This window comes from Poeciliopsis prolifica, unplaced genomic scaffold (genome assembly GCF_027474105.1).
Source record: "Poeciliopsis prolifica strain line A6 unplaced genomic scaffold, Auburn_PproV2 SCAFFOLD051, whole genome shotgun sequence".
Lineage (NCBI taxonomy): Eukaryota > Metazoa > Chordata > Actinopteri > Cyprinodontiformes > Poeciliidae > Poeciliopsis > Poeciliopsis prolifica.
Window position 1 is genome coordinate 3689295 of NW_026562426.1, and position 20269 is coordinate 3709563.

At 38.7% G+C, this 20269-nt stretch overlaps 2 protein-coding genes across 5 annotated transcripts in view; both read left to right on the plus strand.

Moving 5' to 3' along the window:
* The first annotated feature begins 1202 nt into the window (after nt 1-1202).
* Nucleotides 1203-8591, plus strand: haus4 (HAUS augmin-like complex, subunit 4). Of its 2 annotated transcripts, none has more exons than XM_055058634.1 (9): nt 1203-1897; nt 2149-2288; nt 3265-3420; nt 3527-3682; nt 3760-3856; nt 4257-4402; nt 6632-6762; nt 6862-6930; nt 7058-8591. In XM_055058634.1, exons 1-9 carry the CDS (start codon nt 1837-1839, stop codon nt 7242-7244), a joined length of 1143 nt encoding a protein of 380 aa, XP_054914609.1. In that variant the 5' UTR covers nt 1203-1836; the 3' UTR covers nt 7245-8591. The 2 variants fall into 2 exon arrangements, with proteins under 2 accessions (XP_054914609.1, XP_054914610.1); XM_055058635.1 differs by having other exon boundaries at nt 3542-3682.
* Nucleotides 8592-9165: 574 nt separating this feature from the next.
* Nucleotides 9166-20269, plus strand: part of dock11 (dedicator of cytokinesis 11) — an 84706-nt gene continuing 73602 nt past the window's right edge. For all 3 annotated transcript variants that reach the window (XM_055058432.1, XM_055058433.1, XM_055058434.1), the window contains exons 1-3: nt 9166-9484; nt 18743-18859; nt 20164-20253. In XM_055058432.1, the coding sequence (XP_054914407.1) occupies nt 9380-9484; nt 18743-18859; nt 20164-20253 (312 nt within the window). In that variant the 5' untranslated portion in view covers nt 9166-9379. The remainder of the gene's footprint in view (nt 9485-18742; nt 18860-20163; nt 20254-20269) is intronic.

The window sequence follows — 20269 nt, forward strand, 5'->3', positions numbered from 1 at the left end:
CTACACTCATGGAGTTCCACAAGATCCTATTTATAGGGGAACCCTTTTCTTCAACATCCCCATGATCCATCTTGCTCAGATTATGGAGTACTACAGCAACATATCTTACAAATGCTTTCCATGATGGTGTAACTTTGTATCTTATCGTCACTACTTCAGTATAGTTCACTACTTTCTGTAACCCATGTGTGTCGCTGCCAGCCTTGGCCAGGATTCTCTTCCAAAATAGATTTTTGTCCTGGTGAAAAAAAGCTCATGGCTTTTAAATATGACTCATGCCATTATTCCACCTTTCCCATAAAGGTAATTAATCATCAAATCTTGTTTAGTATGCCTTATATGATGATTTATTTCCTTTTTGCTGTATTTGTCAAAGCACCCCAAATTTAAATATTTCAGTATATTCTAAATGGCATTTTGTTTTCTTAAAGCTGCATTTGCCCTGTTTTGTTTTGCTGTGACACCTTCCTGGATCAGAGGATCAGCTGAGCTACTGCTGCCCTTCAACTTTACGTTCTCCTTCTATAGATGTCAGACTTGTGGTCTTTCATAATTTGACCCTGTCTCGCTCATTGACATAACCTTGGCTGAGCTCTCATTACGACCAACTGATCTCTTCCAGTCTACAAACCTGAAAAATGGCCCATAGATTATCTTTCTTTCTCTCCTAGATGAAGACACTGAGAGCTACTGCTGTTAACTCAGTTACCCTCAGGGGCCCTTCTGCATTAATGTCACAATTCTGAGAAAAAAATGTCTGAATTCTGAGATTAATATCACAAGTCCTAGTTTTCAATGTCCTTATTCTCTTTGTTGATTATAGCAAATGAAAAAAGTTTGGAGATTCCAACTTTAATCTTAGAATTCTGTCTTTTATTCTTAAAATTTTGAGAAAAAAAGTCAGAATTCAGATTATTTAAAAGTCAAATACCTGAGAAGAAAGGTCTGAAATCTGATATTAAAATCATAAGCATTTTTTTGTTACTTTAATCCACTTTCTGGCCCACCATAGGAAAAAAAGCTATTGTGACTTTAGTTTTTACACTTCATTTTAATTGGTCGTTTTCTATTTTTTTCTATTTTTCGTTTTCTATTCCGATATTGTACTAATTTATTGGATTTTTAAAACAGGAAAATCTAACAAATCGGGCTTGTTTCCTAATTTTTTTTTTTCAAAATTACTGTTTGACCACAGGTTTCTGTTCTGCAAAACATGAAAATACACAGATATCCAACATCACGTCAATTCAAATCAATATACACTGTAAACAACATGGACATACCGACTTACAAAATAGTAAAAGCAGAATTACACGATGGTTATAGTAGAAGATTGGACTTTAATCTCATGATTCTGACTTTAATTTAATTCTGATTAAAGTCAAAATGACCTTCTTACTTCAAATTCTAAACAAAAGGCTCTAAAAATACAAAATCGGTATTTTGAGAAAAAAGTCAGAGGGTGTGTCCTCTTCCGTAGCACATCATATTATAGCCATAACATGTATTCCTGTCTATATTTATAGCTACCATATACATTAATAAGTAGGAATTTCTACGACAACTACAATCAAAAGTCTTAACTAATGATTTCTATGACATGAACATGCGCTCCCGGATATGACGTTCCTGAACCCGCGTTTACGCGCTGTGGCCATGTGGGCTAATTAACCAATAGAATTACCCGATATAAGCGCGCGCCTCTTGAATCAGGAAGCACTCGTTGCTTTGTAGCGTGCTAGTTTTCTTTTATTTCTCGTGGGAGAAACAAAGTAAGACGGTCAAAGGAAATCTTTTGACAAAAGCTACAAAAAGAGAAACATTGAACAGAAAAAAATGTCTGTTGGGAGCGAGACAACGAATTGTCTGGAGACGGGAGACAATTTGCATCAACAGGGTAAGAAAGGCTTGACGCTGGATTGAGTAGGACTCGTTTGGAAAGTATGCTTACAGAGTCAACATTTTGTTTTTAGATATTGCAATTTCACTGACGTGCTACAAACTTTAAAAGTTAAGTAACACGGGGAAATTTGCCACTTTGCGTTTTTTTCCCCACTAACATGTTATGGATCGATTTATTGAGGCGTTTCCTTTCAATATTTCAATTCCTTTCAATCTCTTTCAATCTTTTTCAATCTTTCTACGCAGTTCTCGCCTCCTTACCGCCGTGTGACGTAACGGAGGAAGTTTTGACCCAGAATCCTCAGTTCTGTAAACTCTTGGCCACTCTGACTCAACATCTGGACAAAAGTGGACTTACTGTACAACTTAAAGCAGACCTGGACAGGGTAAGGTAACCTGGATGTTTTCACGTTCTTGAATACATTTGTAACATGATCTTTAAATGTGCCATATATATATATATATATATATATATATATATATATATATATATATATATATATATATATATATAAGAAAAAAGCACAACACTGTTTTCCCTTACTTTGAAATCAAATTAGGCAAATTGTTTCTGTTTGCTTGATGCCAGAGTGATTTCATTCTTTTTTTTTCTTTTTTTTTTCCTTTGGGAAATTCCGGATGATGTTGTAATTACTTTGCAAACCACAAATTCACAGGATTCGATTACATGACCATATGACATCAAATGTGAAGTATGGAGGAAGTAGAATCATGCTGTGTGGATGTTTTGATGCAGAAGATACTGGTGCACATAACACTGTGAAAATATTGAAGCAATATATTTTTTTAAACTTTCAGACGTCAGAAAATAAAACTTTAGGCACAAAGGAGAAATCCAAATAGACAAATAAGAGCTATTTGGGCCATAGGGAGATAATCTCTTATTTTATACTCTCATGACACAAAAACATATTGTCGCTCGATTGTCGGAGGAAACCCTGCAGAAAAGTCAGTGTTTTGGCATGGCTGTCTCTAAGCCCTGATCTAAATCCTTTAGAGAATTTGTGACCAGGCTTAAGATGGATGGATGGATGATGTTCCAACCAGCTAATATAGAGCATCTGTCCATTTAACAAAGTTTTTGAGAAAAAAATAAGTCAAGACATGTGTACCTAATTCTTATTAGTTAGTTGTATTATGCATGATTATTCTACCTTGGGAAAAGAAAAAAATTACAGTCATGATGAGTGAATGTAAACTAGCTAATAACTCAACTTTGGTTTTACAAGCTGAGGATTGAATGAGTCAATTACCAGGTTGTGAAACACTGACCTCTACTGGCACACAGGAAGAAGTGCAGAAACTTGAGGGTTTAGGTGGGTGTGTCGTGTCTGTGTGTAGGCTGAGCAGAAGCTGCAGAGCCAGAAGCGCCAGTGGCTCCGCGCTGAGAGCCTCTACAGAGGGCTGCAGGAGATGATCCAGGAGTTCTACGTCCAAAAGCACAAATCCACCGTTCCCCCTGACCAGAACATGGAAGATGCCACCAACTTCTCTGGAGTAAATTTGGATTTTAATACTTTACCATCATTGTTTCCATGTAGTACAAACAAATCCTCAAATAAAAGAATGTAATTATTGGATTATACTTGAATATGTTGCTAAGGAGTCTTTGCTACAGTTCTATGAAACAATGGAGAGGTGTCTGCGTGTGACTCAGTGTGCCAAGCAGCTAGAACCCAGCAGCACCACAAGCCAGGACCAGCCATCTGTTCTGGGCCTAACACCCCAACAAGTGCTCCAGCTCCTGCCTTCAGAAAAGGTACATTCCTGGAAAAAGCAGATTTTCCAACAGTCTAACTTTTGATTGTTTCCCTGACTCTACTCTGTCTTCCACAGAATGTCCAACAAATGAAACAGGCTCTTCCCACACAGCTGGAGAGACATCTGAAGGAGAAGTGTCTGAGCCTCGTCTCTTATTATCAGCCTGAATGGGGTAGTTGTCCATCCACTGACCATATAACTGCACAGTTTGGCATTTAGAAAAAAAAACTTGCTCAATGCAAACACAATAATTTTGATTTTAAGAGTCGCATCATCAGCGACTGGATGTTGCCACTGATGCAAACCAGATGATGGGAAGTACTTGGAGGACAATTTTATTTTTTTAATGACTTATCGCATGAGCAAACTTATCAACATGTGATTGGAATTGCTTTTCTTACTGAATGGAAATACCTCAATTGCAAAATTGTGTTTTTTGACATTAGCAGAATATTGACAGTCTTCATTACAGTTGTTGTAGAGACTCAGCTACTGCTACATTCACTTTTAGTATCTTTTAGCAGGCTTTGTTGTTGTGCACTCACTCTCATGTCCTCTGTATTGCCTTCTAGAGAATGAGAGTGAGGGTCTGAAGACCAACAAGCTGTCTCATCTATCCACCCTGCTGGACAAAGACAAGAAAAGAACAGAGCTGCTGAAGGAGACGTGTCGAGAAAACACTGTCCTGTTGCAAAGACAAACCCAGCTCTACCTCTCTGTAAGAAAATATAGTTCACTCTTTGCTTTTATGTTTTTTTGTTTAATTTTTTTCTTATTTTTAAAAGCATTCTTATTAGTTTCCAATCCAGTTATTAACAGGTCCAACTCCAAGCTGTATAGACTTTAATGCTTATTAGTTTTAATTATATTAAGTGGTGTGTGTTTGCATAAAGAGAGAGGAGCAAAAAGGGCCTGAAGAAGATGGCAACATTTCAGAACCTGTAAATGTTTTTGGTGCAAACACCAATGTGGATGCAAGGAACATCCTGAGAAAAAAGGTGCAAATCAACATCAAAGTATTTGAGAAGAATCTAGCGTTTATCTATGTGCCTGGAACCCATTCAAATACCAAAACTAGTCAAGTTGTTTGTATGTCACATTTCAGGCAGATCAAAGTGCTTCACATGATAAAAATGCAACCCAATAAACAGAAATAGAAAAGTGATTGAAAACTTGCAGTCCAGACTAGAATTAACAATGTTTCGATTATTATTGATCAAGGTAACTCTAAACAAATGGTGTTTTAGGTTTTGATTTATAACACCTCTGAAGACATTTTTGCAGTAATTAATGCAACTAAGCATAGATGAGTTTCTTTAGATCTTGGTGAGACATTAGTCGTGTAAACCTAGAAATGTTCTAGAGGTGGTAGAAGGCCGACTTTGCAAATGTCTTCATGTGTACCTGAATGTTCAGGTCAGAGTTCATCACTACACCCAGATTCCAGAACCGAGCTCTAGTTTCTAGCTGTAAGAACTGAAACCGTGTGCCAATTCTTAATCCTTGATCTTGATTGTTCTTCTTTAGGTCCAAAGATAATGTTAGTCATGTTTCTAAGACTCTTGAAGGAGCAGCAGCGACACAGGGAAAAAGTCTGCATATTTTGGAAAGCCAAATTGTTCTTTAAGCAGGACAATGCTCCACTATGTTGCTTGCCAGGAAGGCCTTCAAAGATGACAATAAAATAACACTGCATATTAACCCAACTGAGAACTTGTCAGACTTTCTTAATTTCCAGTGAAGGAAGATGCTTCTCTATACAGTGCCTGTAGGCTTTGAGCTCTGCCATCATCGGCAGATCAGATTGTGAAGAAAAGTCCTGTGACTGTAACTGAAAAGAAGAGTTACCACTTTGGTCACAATGCAATGCATGGCAGGCACTTATTGTTCTACACCTCAAAATAACTGCCGCTTCCTACTACTGTCAATGTGGCCCATACCGCTGCATGCCCCCAAACAGTATATACATCAAAATGTGCAGCTCGATCCTAATGTTAGCTCATTTTAACTTGTACACTTATTTCAACATACTGAAATGCATAAGTCCACATTACTCAACATGCTTGTGACTCTCCAAATGCTACTGAGTACATTAAAACTTACTTTAGCATTAATGCTAATTTGTAGCATCAGAATGCTGGGTTCCAACCGACGGACACGCTTTGGCAGGCCCCATTTAAATTTCTTAAATTTTATAGTTTCTTTATATAATTTTGAATTGTCAGAATAACTTAATGGTTTTTCTTTTCTTTCTTCTTTTAACAGATCAAAAATGGAAAGCTGTGCTATAATAATGCCAATAATTCTGCATACACAGGAAGACGTGTAAATTTTTTCAGGGATTTTTATTTTTATTTTTTACATTTTGGATTGACAAAGAGGACTTTGGTAAAGACAATTATGAAAATGTAAATATCATAAAATAGCTCCGCATCTTAGATTGTTACTTAAATTCTACATGGAAATAAAAGGAATAATTGACCACATTTTTCTTCGGGATTAGATAGATCTAGAATTGTCTATAGAGCTTCCTCAGCAATGAACAGTCCAGTGTCTCATGAAACTTTCATCACCCTGCTTGCAGTGAAGAAAACCTTCACTGCAGGTGAAAGTGTAACAGTGAGATATTTCTCTGATCTGACCAACTTATTTGCAGAAGACCTTCATTAGGTTGAGCTGAATTCCAACCTTTGATGCCACAGCATGACTCTGTTTATAACCCTGAACCTCTTTATGATAAAGGTCTCAAAAAGCTTTTGAAATGATTCGTAGTGAATCCATGTGAGCTGATGGTCTAATGAACATGAAAAGCATTCGGTTATCATAGTTTTAGCTCTTTTATAATTAGAAACCACAGGAGTTTTGTTGACATTTGTCTGTGATAAAGGTAGTCTTTTTTTTTATTTTTTTTTAAACAATTCTATTTTGTGTTTCCTTCATAAACCAGGAGCTGATTAAGTGTATCCAACTGTTCCAGACGCTCCTCTCGGATCACAGACTGAAGATCCAGACAGACCTGGATGGAAAGAAATTGAATTACTTAGAAGGCAAATGTGAAATAGTCTTCCAGAAGATAAAGTGAGGCTGCTTTGAGTTTTTAATTTACATATTCAAGACTTGTTTGAGTGGGACTCTGAGCCATGTGTCATATTTCTAAACATGTTTTTTCCTTTGAAGAACTGAGATGGAGGAAATTCAGCTGGACACTTACTCTCTTGACACAATTTCTGCTCACCGAAAAATAAGGCAAGAGGATTTTTGTCTCGTCTCTCCTCACCAAATGCTTGTTTTTTCTACTAGTTTTTGATACAACCTGGATTTTTATTGAGTCTTATTTGCAAACGTAACACATTATGCCATCTCACTGTTGCAGGGAGAAGCTGGAGAGCGAGTTGACGGCTTGTAAAGCAGAGAAGCAGGCTTTGGAGATGGAATTGCCGTCATTTGAGGTCTTGGGGAAAGATTTCAAGGCACTGGCTGAAGAGTACTTCAGATTACGGCAGGAGATAGACATGAAAAACTGGGCTCTGAAAGAACTGACGAAGTACAATGAGAAATAGCTCTCTTCTTTTTGAATTAAGCACTTCTGCAGAAAGATAATGTGGCACTCGTCATAGAAAATGCTGTGGACATTTGGTTCATTGAATTTTTATTGTAGAATTCTTCCTATAACAAATCCTAGTTTAAATACTCAAATAAGATGAGCATTTAATGTCTATCTACTGCAATCCTACTTTACACCAACTAAAGTTCAAAGTCCTCTTCTGTGATTACATGCTGCTGTCTTCGAAACAGTGTGTGTGTGTGTGTGTGTGTGTGTGTGTGTGTGTGGTGTGTGTGTGTGTGTGTGTGTGTGTGTGTGTGTGTGTGTGTGTGTGTGTGTGTGTGTGTGTGTGTGTGTGTGTGTGTGTGTGTGTGTGTGTCTGAGAGAGATTCATATTGATGTATAATTAAATTGTTGCAAATAGAATATTGTGATGTGTGTGATTTGATCTTGCTGAAGGCTTTATAGGTTTATAGGGGAACATTAACGAACAAACGTCATAAGGACCGAGGAACACCGGAAAATTTTCAAGAAATAAGATCTGGCTTAGGTACTTTAATCCCTTGTCAGTGATAAGTAGAACATCTGGCCTGTAATTCTGTTCCATCAATGTCCTAATCAGAATTTCTTGAAAAGAAACATTAGGGCAAGCTCAAAATTTCCTTAACAGATCTTATTCACAGATCTTGTCTACCTCTGCAATTGTCTGAAAACCAGCTACTGTCAACTTTTGCTCTGCTGTGAGGGAGGTCTGTCTGACAAAATACTACCACTGCAGCATGAACAACAATATAAAGACTGTTGTATGCATATTGTATTTAATTATAGTGCGTTGTGTTGACGTTCTCTTTATAGATTTCTCTAAGAACTTTGATACAGTGGTTCACTTCATTGTCTAAGAACAGTTGGATGGTTTGCAAATTACTTTAGCTGGTTCAGTTTAGCCACAAGGGGATACCACAAGGTTCTGTACTAGGCCCTTTATTTACGTTTTGATTGAATTATTTTGGAAAAGATATTTCAAATGCAGCCTTTCATTTTTATGTAAATGACAGTTATGTACTGCTTTGCACCTATGGCCAAAGAAGTGTTGGCTTACTGCATATGCTGAATGCATTTAATACAAACTTTGTCAACTTCAGCTTGCCTTGAATGTTGATAAACAAAGCTTATGTTTTTAGCAATTCATCATAGCTCAAACATTCAAATGTCTAGATTTATTAATTGATGGCAAATGCTTTAAAGCATGTATTTAGTATACCGTGAATAAACTGAGATTTTACTTGACTTCCCCATTGTTATTAGCTTTTTCTCAACCTCATGGAACAGTTTTCAAGCACAGCTGAAACTTAAAACATTGTGATAGATCCCATCATTAAAGTTGCAGAAGTGCAATTATTCTGAGTGTCTTTGTCTACATTTTATTGTTTGTCTTTTAAGAGTTTCAGCTATTTTTTGTATGATGCCATTTATGGCAAAATCTATCTTGTAAAAGATGTAGATTGATTTCAGTGGGGGAAACCTGTTTGAATAGAGATTATTATTTGAAGAAGCTTTAAAAAGAGGTTATTAAATAATATAGCAAACACTGAACATCTGTAAATACTGTTTAGTTGTTGCAATTTTCAGTATCATCAACAAGATGGCAGTGTGTAATCATTTTTCATAAGGTTACCTTTAATTATTGCGATTGCGGGGAATATTGTACAACGAGGTGGTCGTTTAAAATTTTAGTTATTTTTTAAATAATTCATGAGGTAAACTCCCCCTTGGCAACATTTTACACATGAATATAAGTTAAATATTTAGTTAACGCCCTCCTCGCGTTCCTCTCGAATTGACCATCTTCGGTAAAACCCCTCGACACTGACAACCGGAAGTATGCAGTGAAACATCTCGAACCGTTAAACCCTCTCTGGTCTCATCACTACCTCCACCATCATCACTATCCCCATCATCGTCATCATCATCATCAGCAGCAGCAGCAGCCCCGCCTCAGGACGTGGACCGCTGGCCGGCTGGTTCCTCCCCGACTCAACCTCTCCCACATCTGGCGGGCTGTCAGCACGCTGAACTGCCGCTCCGTTCGCTCCATGCCGCGACGTCGCGCGACAACAAGCAAGAGAAGCGGACTTGAACCGGAGCGCCGCTATGTCTGAGGTGCGGAAATTCACAAAGAGGCTGAGCAAGCCGGGGACGGCCGCGGAAGTCAGGCAGAGCGTCTCGGAGGCAGTGAGGAGCACCGTGGACCTGGTGGTGAGCTTTCCAGCTAGACACGGGCAGAGACTGCAACTTCTCGTTCCTTCCGCCCTTCATACACTGAAAAATTAACTTGCCCAATTTTCTTCCTCTGTGCGGTTTCCTCCCTCCTTTTGCTCCCTGTCTTTACTTTGTCTCCTTTCATTGATTCTGTCCCCGTGTCCACGTATTGAGGGGTTTTGACTGATTCACCTGCGTGCTCAGCGGTCGCTCTTGAATTTGCTGCAGCCGTAGAGCGTTTGTGACTTTGTCCCGAATCACACGTGTCCCTCTCCCCTCCCCAGGCCCCTCTAGGGGGGCTCCTTTTGTGTGCAGGCGGATGTGGAGCAGAGCCAGTTAAACAGCTGCAGCATGGCTCCTTAGACCCAGACAAACCAGGCTGGTATCTGTAGAGCTGCTGCATTGTGGTTGCCATGTGGATGAGCTTCACCGGTGGTGCCTTGATTCTGCTGAGGCAGCATTTAACTGTGTTTCATGACAGGAAATCATTGTTGTGACATTTGTGTGGCAGGACTTATGCACCAAGTGTTGTTTTTTGTTTTAACTGAAGCCATCTGTTAACACTACTCAATTTAGTCATTATGTGGCACAAACTGTTATCCAGACAGCTTTGACTTTCGGAGCTATGTGGTCCTTAAACTGTTGGCATTAATTATCTGCAAGAATAATATGAATGAAATGAGCTGCAATGTTGAGTTATAAGTCGATGCAACCGATAAGATGACAAATTCAAACCTTGACATTTTAAGACCCCCCTCGGAAACTGAATCGAGAAAAAAAATTCCAATACCTGGTCAGGAACCTAACCAGGTCCAGATAGCAAGATGGAAAATCAGTACCACAGATTCACAATGTATCGGGATTTACATCGGTATCGGCTGATTTTAGTCTTTTTTTTTTCCGGAAAATGTATTGGCATTGGTCTCATTAGTAAAACTGGGAATACAATGTTTATATCCATCTTGTTGGTGATTGCATTTTGTTAGGAAGAAGGTCAGATGAGCCAGTGGTATTTGTTTGTTTGGTCATGTGACTGTGATAGTGATGCAGCAAAGGATTGTCTGGTGAGTAAGTGAAGTAGGGAAGCTGTGTGGTCGGGTTTTTTTTCCCTCTGTGGTGTTGAAATGGTAGTGATATATGGGTGAATACTGGTTAACAGAAATATTAATGTCGAATAACGATGTTGGCCCAAATTTTCAAATCAGTGCATCTGAAATCGGAAAAGCTGTAATTAGGTAGAAATTGAGGAAAGTGCCAACCAGAGACTATGTTTCAAACACATAACAGACAAGTGTGTGAGAAGGTTTGGTGAGAAAAGGCGGTTTCTCCCTCCTGAACGCCTGACCTCAGAGAACCTTCCTGCTGTTCTTCCCAACTTGCAACTTGGAAATGTTTGCTTCAAATGTCCAGGGCATTTGGGAAAAAGATGTTATCTTTATTTTTTGTGACAGGCCATTACAAAAAATAATCCTTCCTTTCTGAAGGATATGAAAGAGTGTAGATTTTTTTTTCTTTACTATATGCAAGATCATCATCATTCTGTCACCACTGTCAGTGGTGACCCATTTTTTGTTTAATAATAGAATTCACCAGATTATTACTTACAATCTCCTGATATCTGCAAGAATTCATGATGTCATACACAGTAATAAGGTTCCCAGGGCCCACGGCATCACAGATCTCACACCTAATCTAACCCATTGTTCCTTTGTTTCTGAGAAGAGTTTTTTGTTGAAAAGCTAAATCTAACATAATATAACAGGCTTTTTCTTGTAATCACTCCCAATTACATGTATAGATGGATATCATGGTTATGGTGACCCAGAGGTTTCACTCTAAACAAAAAGTCTAGAGTTACTCATTTAAAAACTGAACTTCATTCAATAAATGTAGTTAAACTAAAGGTTAGATCTTTTATGTGACTACATTCAGCAGTATCTTTAGGGATACCAACATTATCTGTGCTCTGTGTTTGCAAGCCTGTAGTCTTATGATGATCATCTCCTGCAGTGTGACGCAGGAACAACTCCCCAGTGGAATAATCTTGTGATTAGGGTGAGTTTTCTTAAACAGAGCTGGTGAAGTGAAGGATGTGTTTTTGCGCTCTGGATCATGTGGGCTGGTGTGTGTACTTTCTGCTACTAGAGGAGGAGCGGGGACTGGCTGAAGACGTTATGGAGGAGAACAAATGCTGTTTTGTGGAGGATGGATGTTCTGGGTTGCTCTCTCACAGGGGGATTCCCTCAGGCATGCTGTGGCCATCTTTTCACTCTGTGACTGTCATTGTCGGGTCAGTCATTCCTGTCCTCCTCCATGTCGAGGAAGCTTTAGTTACAAATGAGTGCGCTGATTCTTAATGATAATCTCCCGTCAGGTTTATGTTTTTTCTCGGGCAAAATCAAACCTGTTCCTGGAAGTCTGGCGGAAATAAATCATGGCAGATGTCATTCTTGCCTTTTGAAGGAGCATTTCTTTTTGTTTTTATTGACTTTCTTTTCCTCCCTTGTATCAATTTCTTGAGTTATTAAGCTGTGGCACATCCTGAAGACCAGTTAATTCTTCGACTGAAAGTTTAGAAAACAACCAGATGAATTAGTGCTGTAGAATTTAGTCGGAAAATCTTATTTTGGGGATCTTGAGTGCGCTGAAAATTTTTTAAAGTGAGCAAAAGTGCTCATTTAAAAGTTCACTTTGCTATGAGCAGGCTAGTGGAAGTGTGGCCACCACAGCCGGTTTCTTTCTCCTTTCTCTTCACAACCGTTGTAATTTGTGGGTATAATGTAACAAAACATGAAAAATGTGTGTTAATAATGTTGCAAAACACAGTAAATAAATATTTTCTGGACTATAAGTCGGAAGATTTTTTTCATAGTTTTGCCAGGGTGCAACTTATACTCCGGAGCGACTTATGTGGGAAATTAGTAACACATTATTATTTCATATCACATGTTATTTTCACACTAAACCGCAACAGGGCGCTCTAAGCCTGTGTTGATAATGTGTGTGGTAGAAGCTACCTCCGGAGTTAGCGGAGTTGTTTACAAGCGACACCGAAGATGAAGATTTAGTGATTTGGAGTGACAGGGATGGTTTGGTAAACTTGTCAGCATATCATCTATGCTATAGTTATCTGTATAACTCTTAATATGTTATGCTAACATACCAGGCACGTTCTCAGTCATGTAACGTTAACATACCGTTCAATTATTCAGTCTGTCGTTGCCTCTATTCTATATTAATTGCCTTTCAAGATGACATGTCTGTTCTTGGTGTTGGATTTCATCAAATAAATTTCCCTCCAAATGCGACTTATAGTCTGGTGCGACTTATAAATATTTTTTCCTGATTTGTGATGCATTTTATGGCTGGTGCGACTTCTACTCCGGAGCGACTTGTAGTCGGTATATGTGTAAAGGGTACAAAAAAAAATCTTGTTTCAGACTTCATTTTGCTCTAATCAAGTATCTTTGATCTAACCAATTAATCTATACAAAGGCAAGCAGGTACCATGGCGACTTTCACATCAGTCTCTCTGAACTTTAGCACTTTGGTCACTGCCTCCTCAGTCAGGTGTGGGCCTGTAGGGCAAAGTGCCTGCAGGCTATTGAGGACAGAGCATGAATTCATTTGGAAAGTAAACTCCTTACATGCATTCAACTAAGATGTCCTTCTTGCATAGTAAAATATGCTCAATGGAGAGATGGGCAGTGAGAGTGATTCCATTACCTTCATATTTAATGAAGTTGTAAATCAGTTGGTTTAACAAGTGTTCTTGAGGAGCAGGACTGACCATCATTCCAGTCTAAACAGAACGCTGTTAGAAACTTCAGGTTGGGTTTTCCTTCTATTGGTTTATGTCAATCAGTTTAAACATCACTCTCCTCTTCTTGGTTTGTCTCCTCAGGAGAATGAATTCTTGCATCAATGCTTGTGTTCCTTTTTCTACCACACTTTTTTTTCTCACTCAACTTTGAGGCTTCATCTTCTTTTGGAGGGTGTCAACGACTGTCTGCTGGACAACTTATTCTCTGTTACATTAATTAGTTAGCATGTTATTAAGTAAATGTAACTTCTGGATGATATTGTCATTTATTGAGCTGTTTCTTGTCCGTTCATTACCTGCTAAGAATATAAATTGACCAAACAGAAAACAGGGTATAGCATATTGGGTGTGGATTTATTACATCAGGAAGTCTTGTGACTGAAACACTTAAACCTGTCGTCTCAAAAGTATCAACTAAAGTGATTTACTGCTGCATTGTACAAAGTAACTGCTACAGTAGAGGGATTGATCATGTTTGTTCCACATGTCTTAGCCTTTGTGTTTTCAACCCAGAAACTGCATTCTCCTTTATTGAAAAGGAAAACAGATGACCAGGAGGGAAGAAAACATTTGTTTGCAAAAGAACGGCCTCTGATTGGTTGATAAGTACTACTGTGAGCATAAGGCTAGCAGCAGAGCAGCAGACTTTTCCCACACCATTAGTTAAGGATCTATCGTTCAGGCAGCACTCCCTGTTGAGTTCTGGGTCATGTTTGTCTTGACAGAGATCCACGACTGAATCATTTTGGAAACCGTCAAGGAAAAGAAGACTCTATCTAATCCTGTGGAAGATCAGCATCACCAATAAATCTTTCAGGTGTTCTTTTCAGCAAACACTTACAAAGTCTGACTTAAGTTGGGCTCTTTGTTATCAGTAAATACCAGAAAGCAACAAACAGGCGTCTTGATGGTTCAGGCAAACCTGAAATCCCCGCACCCTCCTCTGTTGTGTGTTTGTGGTCATGTTATTTCATTAAACTGAAAGGCTTTTTGGGAAACAGTCCAAAGGAATTCACTGTTAACATCTACATGGTGGAGAAGCACAAGCTAATCTGGTGCTCTGCCACAGAGTCATCCAGTCAGTGTTTCAGAACGATCCAACGTAGTTTAATTTACATTCAATGTGTTTCACTCACTGCACTTACTTTCACTTTAAAACTTCCTCCTTTGCTACTCTACAATTGTGGGAGTGGCTCTTTTGTAGACTTTTGTTTGTTTGTCTTTTTTTTTTTTTTGGTAAAATCTTTGTGTGTTTGTGAAATAATTTCCAAATCCCAGAAGAGTTGAAAAGGAGGCTTCCTGGATACAGAGCTGGACCAAAGAGCTGAGAGAGAAGGAGGAAATCCAACCATTTCTTAAACTAATCATAAAAGGAATTGATTGCATCCCTTACTCCAACATCCCAACTGGCTTTCGAAACCTATGGCCAGACAGGAGGATCAGCAGAGCTTTATCTAAGACATGATTCTGTGGAATATGAAATCTACTGCCTGGATATTGAGTTTTTACAGTCATATATGACAGTCATGACACTCTCTTACAGCAATAGTAGCTTTGTTTCCATAAACTTTTTTCATTCATTAATTTAAAAAAAAAAAAGTATCACATTAGAAAAGGTTAATGAAAAATGACTCCTGAGGTGGTTTTTAAGTTTTCTGAACAAAGTTAATGCACTACTAGGGGAGATGGAAACGCTTTTACTGAATAAGTTCTGACATGGCGAATATCAACCCGTTGTCATGTTCTGAGATGGAATGATGGTAAGAGTCAACCACAGCTCCTGTGCATTCTTCTCCACATTTCCTGCCAACATCGTGAGGAACCCACTGCTAATGGAGGGACACACAAACCGGCTTTAATCGAACCAGACATTAACTGTCAAGAATGAGACTTGACAATGGAGAAGGGAAAAGATATCTGGTTATCTGTTAGTAGTTTGTGCTGTAACTACTACAAAGGTCAAAAGCCTAATTTTGTTCTTGAAATGAGCTGCACGTGTGCTCAGCTCATTCAGACAGACTGGAGGACTTAGCGGGGTCAGCTGCAGGACAGAACAGTTGCCTTATGCTCAACGTGAAGAAATAGCTTTGGTCATATTGGAGTCGTTAGTGCCTTGCAGATGGAGAACTTAATGGGCCACAGACATCTGGAAACAGCCTTGCTAACGTCATCATCGCCGGAGGCGGGCTTGGCTTTGTGATCGGGTTTGAGTGTTCAGCTTCCAAACTGATGGTTTTACAGAACAAAGTGTGAGACATGCTGAGGGTTTTCAATGATTTCGATGGCTTTAACTGTTTGGTCACACCCAGCTTCTTCAGGCACGTTCCCTTTCTGTTTTGGTTTGTTTCAGTAACAACTGTGACTTCACCGCCTGACAACGACTCCTCAGCTTCTCTACACCTCTGTGAAAGCAGAAGTTGCCTTTTTCTGCCTTTCCTTCTCTCTTTGCTGCTTCCTTCCCCCTATGCCTCTCAGTGTTTTGTGCACCGTGAGTGGCTTGAACTTGTAGCGCTGCGGTTGTTGCATATGACAGGAAGTGGAGCTGCTGTCTCTTTCACAGTCATGTGTAATGGTTTTAGCAGACTTGTAGGTGACTTCTATTTGATTTGCTCGCAGTTGAGAAAGGAAGCAGCTATGCTAGGTTAAATGCTCATGTGGCCATCGAAGCGCTTCAGGTTTCAGTGGAAAAATCAGGAGAAAACATGAATATGGAACTGTCATAGTTTTTAACCCAAATTACAGAATAGAAAGCAACAAATTGGATGGTCACGGATGCCATCCAATATGGCCTGTGCACAGATTCCAATGTAGGAAGGGGCTTTTAGAAATATCTGAACAAATTCTGTGCGGCCAAAGTCTTTAGATCTACAACTGTTTATTTCCTCTACAGGACGAGATTAAGTTAATACAAAGAGGAAATAAATACATTTTACAAAAAAATTAAACAATCCTTGTGAAAAATCCATTTCAGGTTAAAGCAAGACTAAAGTATAATAAGATTAACAAGCAAATCTTGAAAATGTATGGACTGAAGCTAAATCTTCAGTCTGAAAAAGGCCAGGGTTAATTGTATTTTGAGGGGACAGCATGGCTGATCACAATATGTCTGACTAGCTTGGTAGCTTCATGGTTACAAAGTTGTATTAGTTTTTCTGCAAGCCTATGATGATCTGGCATGTTTCTTTAGAATTTCTTTTTAAAAAGGTTTCAGTGTTATGTCATCTCTCTACTACTAGAACAGCAACTATTTCCAATAACTACTCAGAACATCACTTCAAGAAAACCAACCGTAAACCTTTAAAACACAATTCTGACTTTTCAGCTGCTGTTTTTTATTATACATTTCAGGATTGAACGTCAACGTGCTACAAGTGTGTCCTGACTCTTGCATTATTGGCTGATAAATGTAATGATAAATATTACATTTTCACGTCGGACAATAATACAAAACCTGTATCATCAATGTAAATTGATGTTAGTAATTGATGTTAATAATTCCATGTTGCTGCATGTAAAAGGTGAAAAGTTGGACTCAAAGAACTTCATAATTTCATTTAGTGCATTTAGATTAGACTTTTATAGTTTGTTGCACAAATTATTTAAAATGACATGTTATTAAAACTAAAGAAGCGTACATAATATGCCGATAAGTGAGTAATAAAAATAAGCCCTTATTTCCGTAATTTTGGGAGTTTGACTGATGCTCATCTACTGATCTTATCTTCCTCTGCAAAGATCTGAAAATCACCCACTGTCCATGAGAGACATTTGACCAGCAGGCCTCTGTGTTTTTGTGTTGAAAAAGGTTAAAAGTTGCAAAAATTCAAAGGTTCATGGGCAGGTATCATAGTGTTTGAGGCCAAATTCTAAGTGGAGGAATGGCACGATTGGTTCGCACCCATCACGCAGTTCAATGTGTCAACTGTAAACCTGCCTTAATCCGCTGAATGGTCTTTAAAAAAAACTATTTAAAGTAAACAAATGGCGCTTCAAGATTTCTCCCAGAAAACCTGTGTAGCCATCTTATTTTTGAGTTAAAAAATGTTTACAGTTGACAGAAAATTTAAACATGTCAATTGATAATTATGTGTTATTAAAAGACTGGAAGAATAATACCTGAACATCAACAACAAAGCCTTAAAAAATAGTAAACATTTAAAAAACACTTAAAACAATAAGCAGTGCTTAGCCTGTTAGGGGCACAAGAAAAGCCTGCTGACCCTCCAGGTTGACAGTGCCTTGGTTTTCACAGGATAAATTAGATATTTGAAGGTTCCTTGAAAGCAAAATGAATATCCTGTTCCATCTCATTCTTGTCTTAGGTGTCACAACACCATTGCTTTATTTCAGACTGTTTTAGGTTGATTCAGATATTTTTCCATCAATCTGTACAAAGTTTTCCAAACAAACTTTAATTTTGACTTATGACATTGAGTTTTTAAATAAGGGATTATCAACAGCTAATGCTGTCAGTGGTTTTTGCAGGAGCCATTCACTACCTTGATTAAAGTTAACATCCGATCTGTGGAAGAATACTAAACCATTTCCGCAGCAATAATGTACCCATAGCTGCTGCCATCATTCTTAATTGAAACGTACACCACACCCCAACCAGTGACAGAAAACCCTGATCAGCTAATTACCCAGTACAGACGCACATGCACACATTTTCTCAAAGAGCTGTACAGTGAATGGGGGCGGGGATGGCTGACTATGAAATGAAAGCTCTACTTCTCAGCTGTGAACTGCTGATATAGAAATATGATGGAGCACAAAGTGGAAAACAGGCACAGAGCATGCTGATCTCTCTGTGGGTCCAGAAGCAACCCTTTTTCTCAGCATGTTTCAGGAAACGGCAGCCGATCAGAATCAGATCCACCCCTTCTGATTCTTTAAGCTCATGCAGAAAATTCTTGGTGTTGCTGAGCGGAGGCTTAGTGGCGAGGCGGTACTGCTTAGCCTGACCTACAGCGGCACTTTGTTTGAATTCAGTTTCAACCACAAATGTCGATATTAGTTGCTTCTTGTTGGACTGAAAACCTGCAGGCCTCTTTAAGACTGAGGGATAATTTAATATCCTCCACTTCTCTATGAAACTCAAAACAGGAAGCACAATATTCTGTTGTAGCATGTAGCATGTGATGCTGTTATTTTTCTTATGCCTTGATCATCATCTGCTTTTTTTCTTCCATCACCTTTTTCTGTCTTCATATCAGTTTCCTCTCCCTTTATTGGAGAGGACCCAGGACAGAAAATCTGTACTGGGTCTGGGTCTGTACTTGTATCACCTGATTTCCTGGGGTTCAGCTATGGCATTGATGGCAAAAGGCCACATTAAAGCTGCAAATATTGGATTTATAATTAACAAACAAAATAGTTTGGTTTGAAAGTGACACGTCGCCTGTGTCATCTCCAATCCTCCCCCATTTAAGGAGCAGCCGAAGATCATCGAGCCGCTGGACTACGAAGCGGTGGTGTTCCAGAGGAAGGCCCAGATCCACAGTGACCCCCACAGAGACCTGCTGCTCTGCCCTGCTGACGATGTCTCTGTAAGTTCAACAACTTGCAGTTGGAGACTTTACCAACTTCAAAATAAGAGCATGAATATAAACGTCTAAGAACTTGGAAGAATGCTTAAAAGTCGATAACCAAAACTTCAACGCAACATTATTCAGCTGAAAGTTAACAAAACAGTCAAGAAACTTTATGTATCTGGAAATATGAAGTTAGGGGAAGCTAAGTGTGTGAAACATTTTCAAAGTTACCAACACAATTACTTCCATTTGTAGCAGGGTAGCAGAAGTTTGCTCACCACTTGTTTTCACCGATCTTTAATATTATAAAACGGAGTCCCCTAGAGGACATGGGAACATATTTTTCTTTTGCGTTCCCTCGCAAAACTGCACTGATCAGTTATGCAGCATAATTGAATACTGTCAGCCTTTCTTACGGTGGCCGCCATACTTTCTGCTTTAATATAAGGTTATGTGAGGTTTTTCCATAAATGTTAATATCTCTTTGTGATTGAAAGTCGACTTATTCACTGCATGTTTATGTTTGTTAAGTTTGAGATGGAGCTGAACATGAAAATGACCCTTTAAACTATTCAGACAATCAGCACAATAGAGACACAATCAAAACTGACAATTTTGACACAATCAAATCCGTGATAATAACTCAAAAATAGTCCAAATTAGGACTATTTAAATAATAGTCCTAATTTATTTACTAGTGAAGTAGTAAATAAATAATAATGTATTATTTATTTACTACTTACGGAACTTTTCTGTTAAAATCACAGGTTTGTGATGCCTTTCTATACTAAAGAAAATATATAAAACTTAAGATATTTCACAAAAGAGATATTAACATTCATGGAAAAACCTCACATAACCTTATATTAAAGCAGAAAGTACGGCGGCCATCGTAAGAAAGGCTGACGATATTCAATTATACCGCATAACTGATCAGTGCAGTTTTGCGAGGGAACGCAAAAGAAAAACAATTCTCCACTGGGGGGCTCCGTATTATAGCGTTTAATAAATTGACAGAAAAAAAAATCCTTATTGGTAAATATCAATATGTAATTGAACATTAGAATGAAGAAAACTTTTGTGGGAAAGCCTTGGCGAATAGACAGCAGTGCCAACATCCTGGAAGGCGGTCAGCTTAGTAGTAGCCGTCCTGTGAAGTCCTTAGAAAGTTCTTTAGCAAATGTGAAGAAAAAAAGGGTTACAAATATTTCTGTGAAGCAAATGATGTCCCCAGGCTCACAGACTCCTCAGGGTGTAATGCTTACATACTCCCCTGTGTCTCAGTGTGTTTATGTGTTGCTGTGTTTGCCTGGATGCAGGAGTCCCAGATCTCTCGGCAGAGAAGGACCGTCTTTCCTTCTGTTCCTCAGAACGCCGAGCAAGAGGCCAGGAGTCTGTTTGCTAAAGAGGTATGCTGAGAAAGCA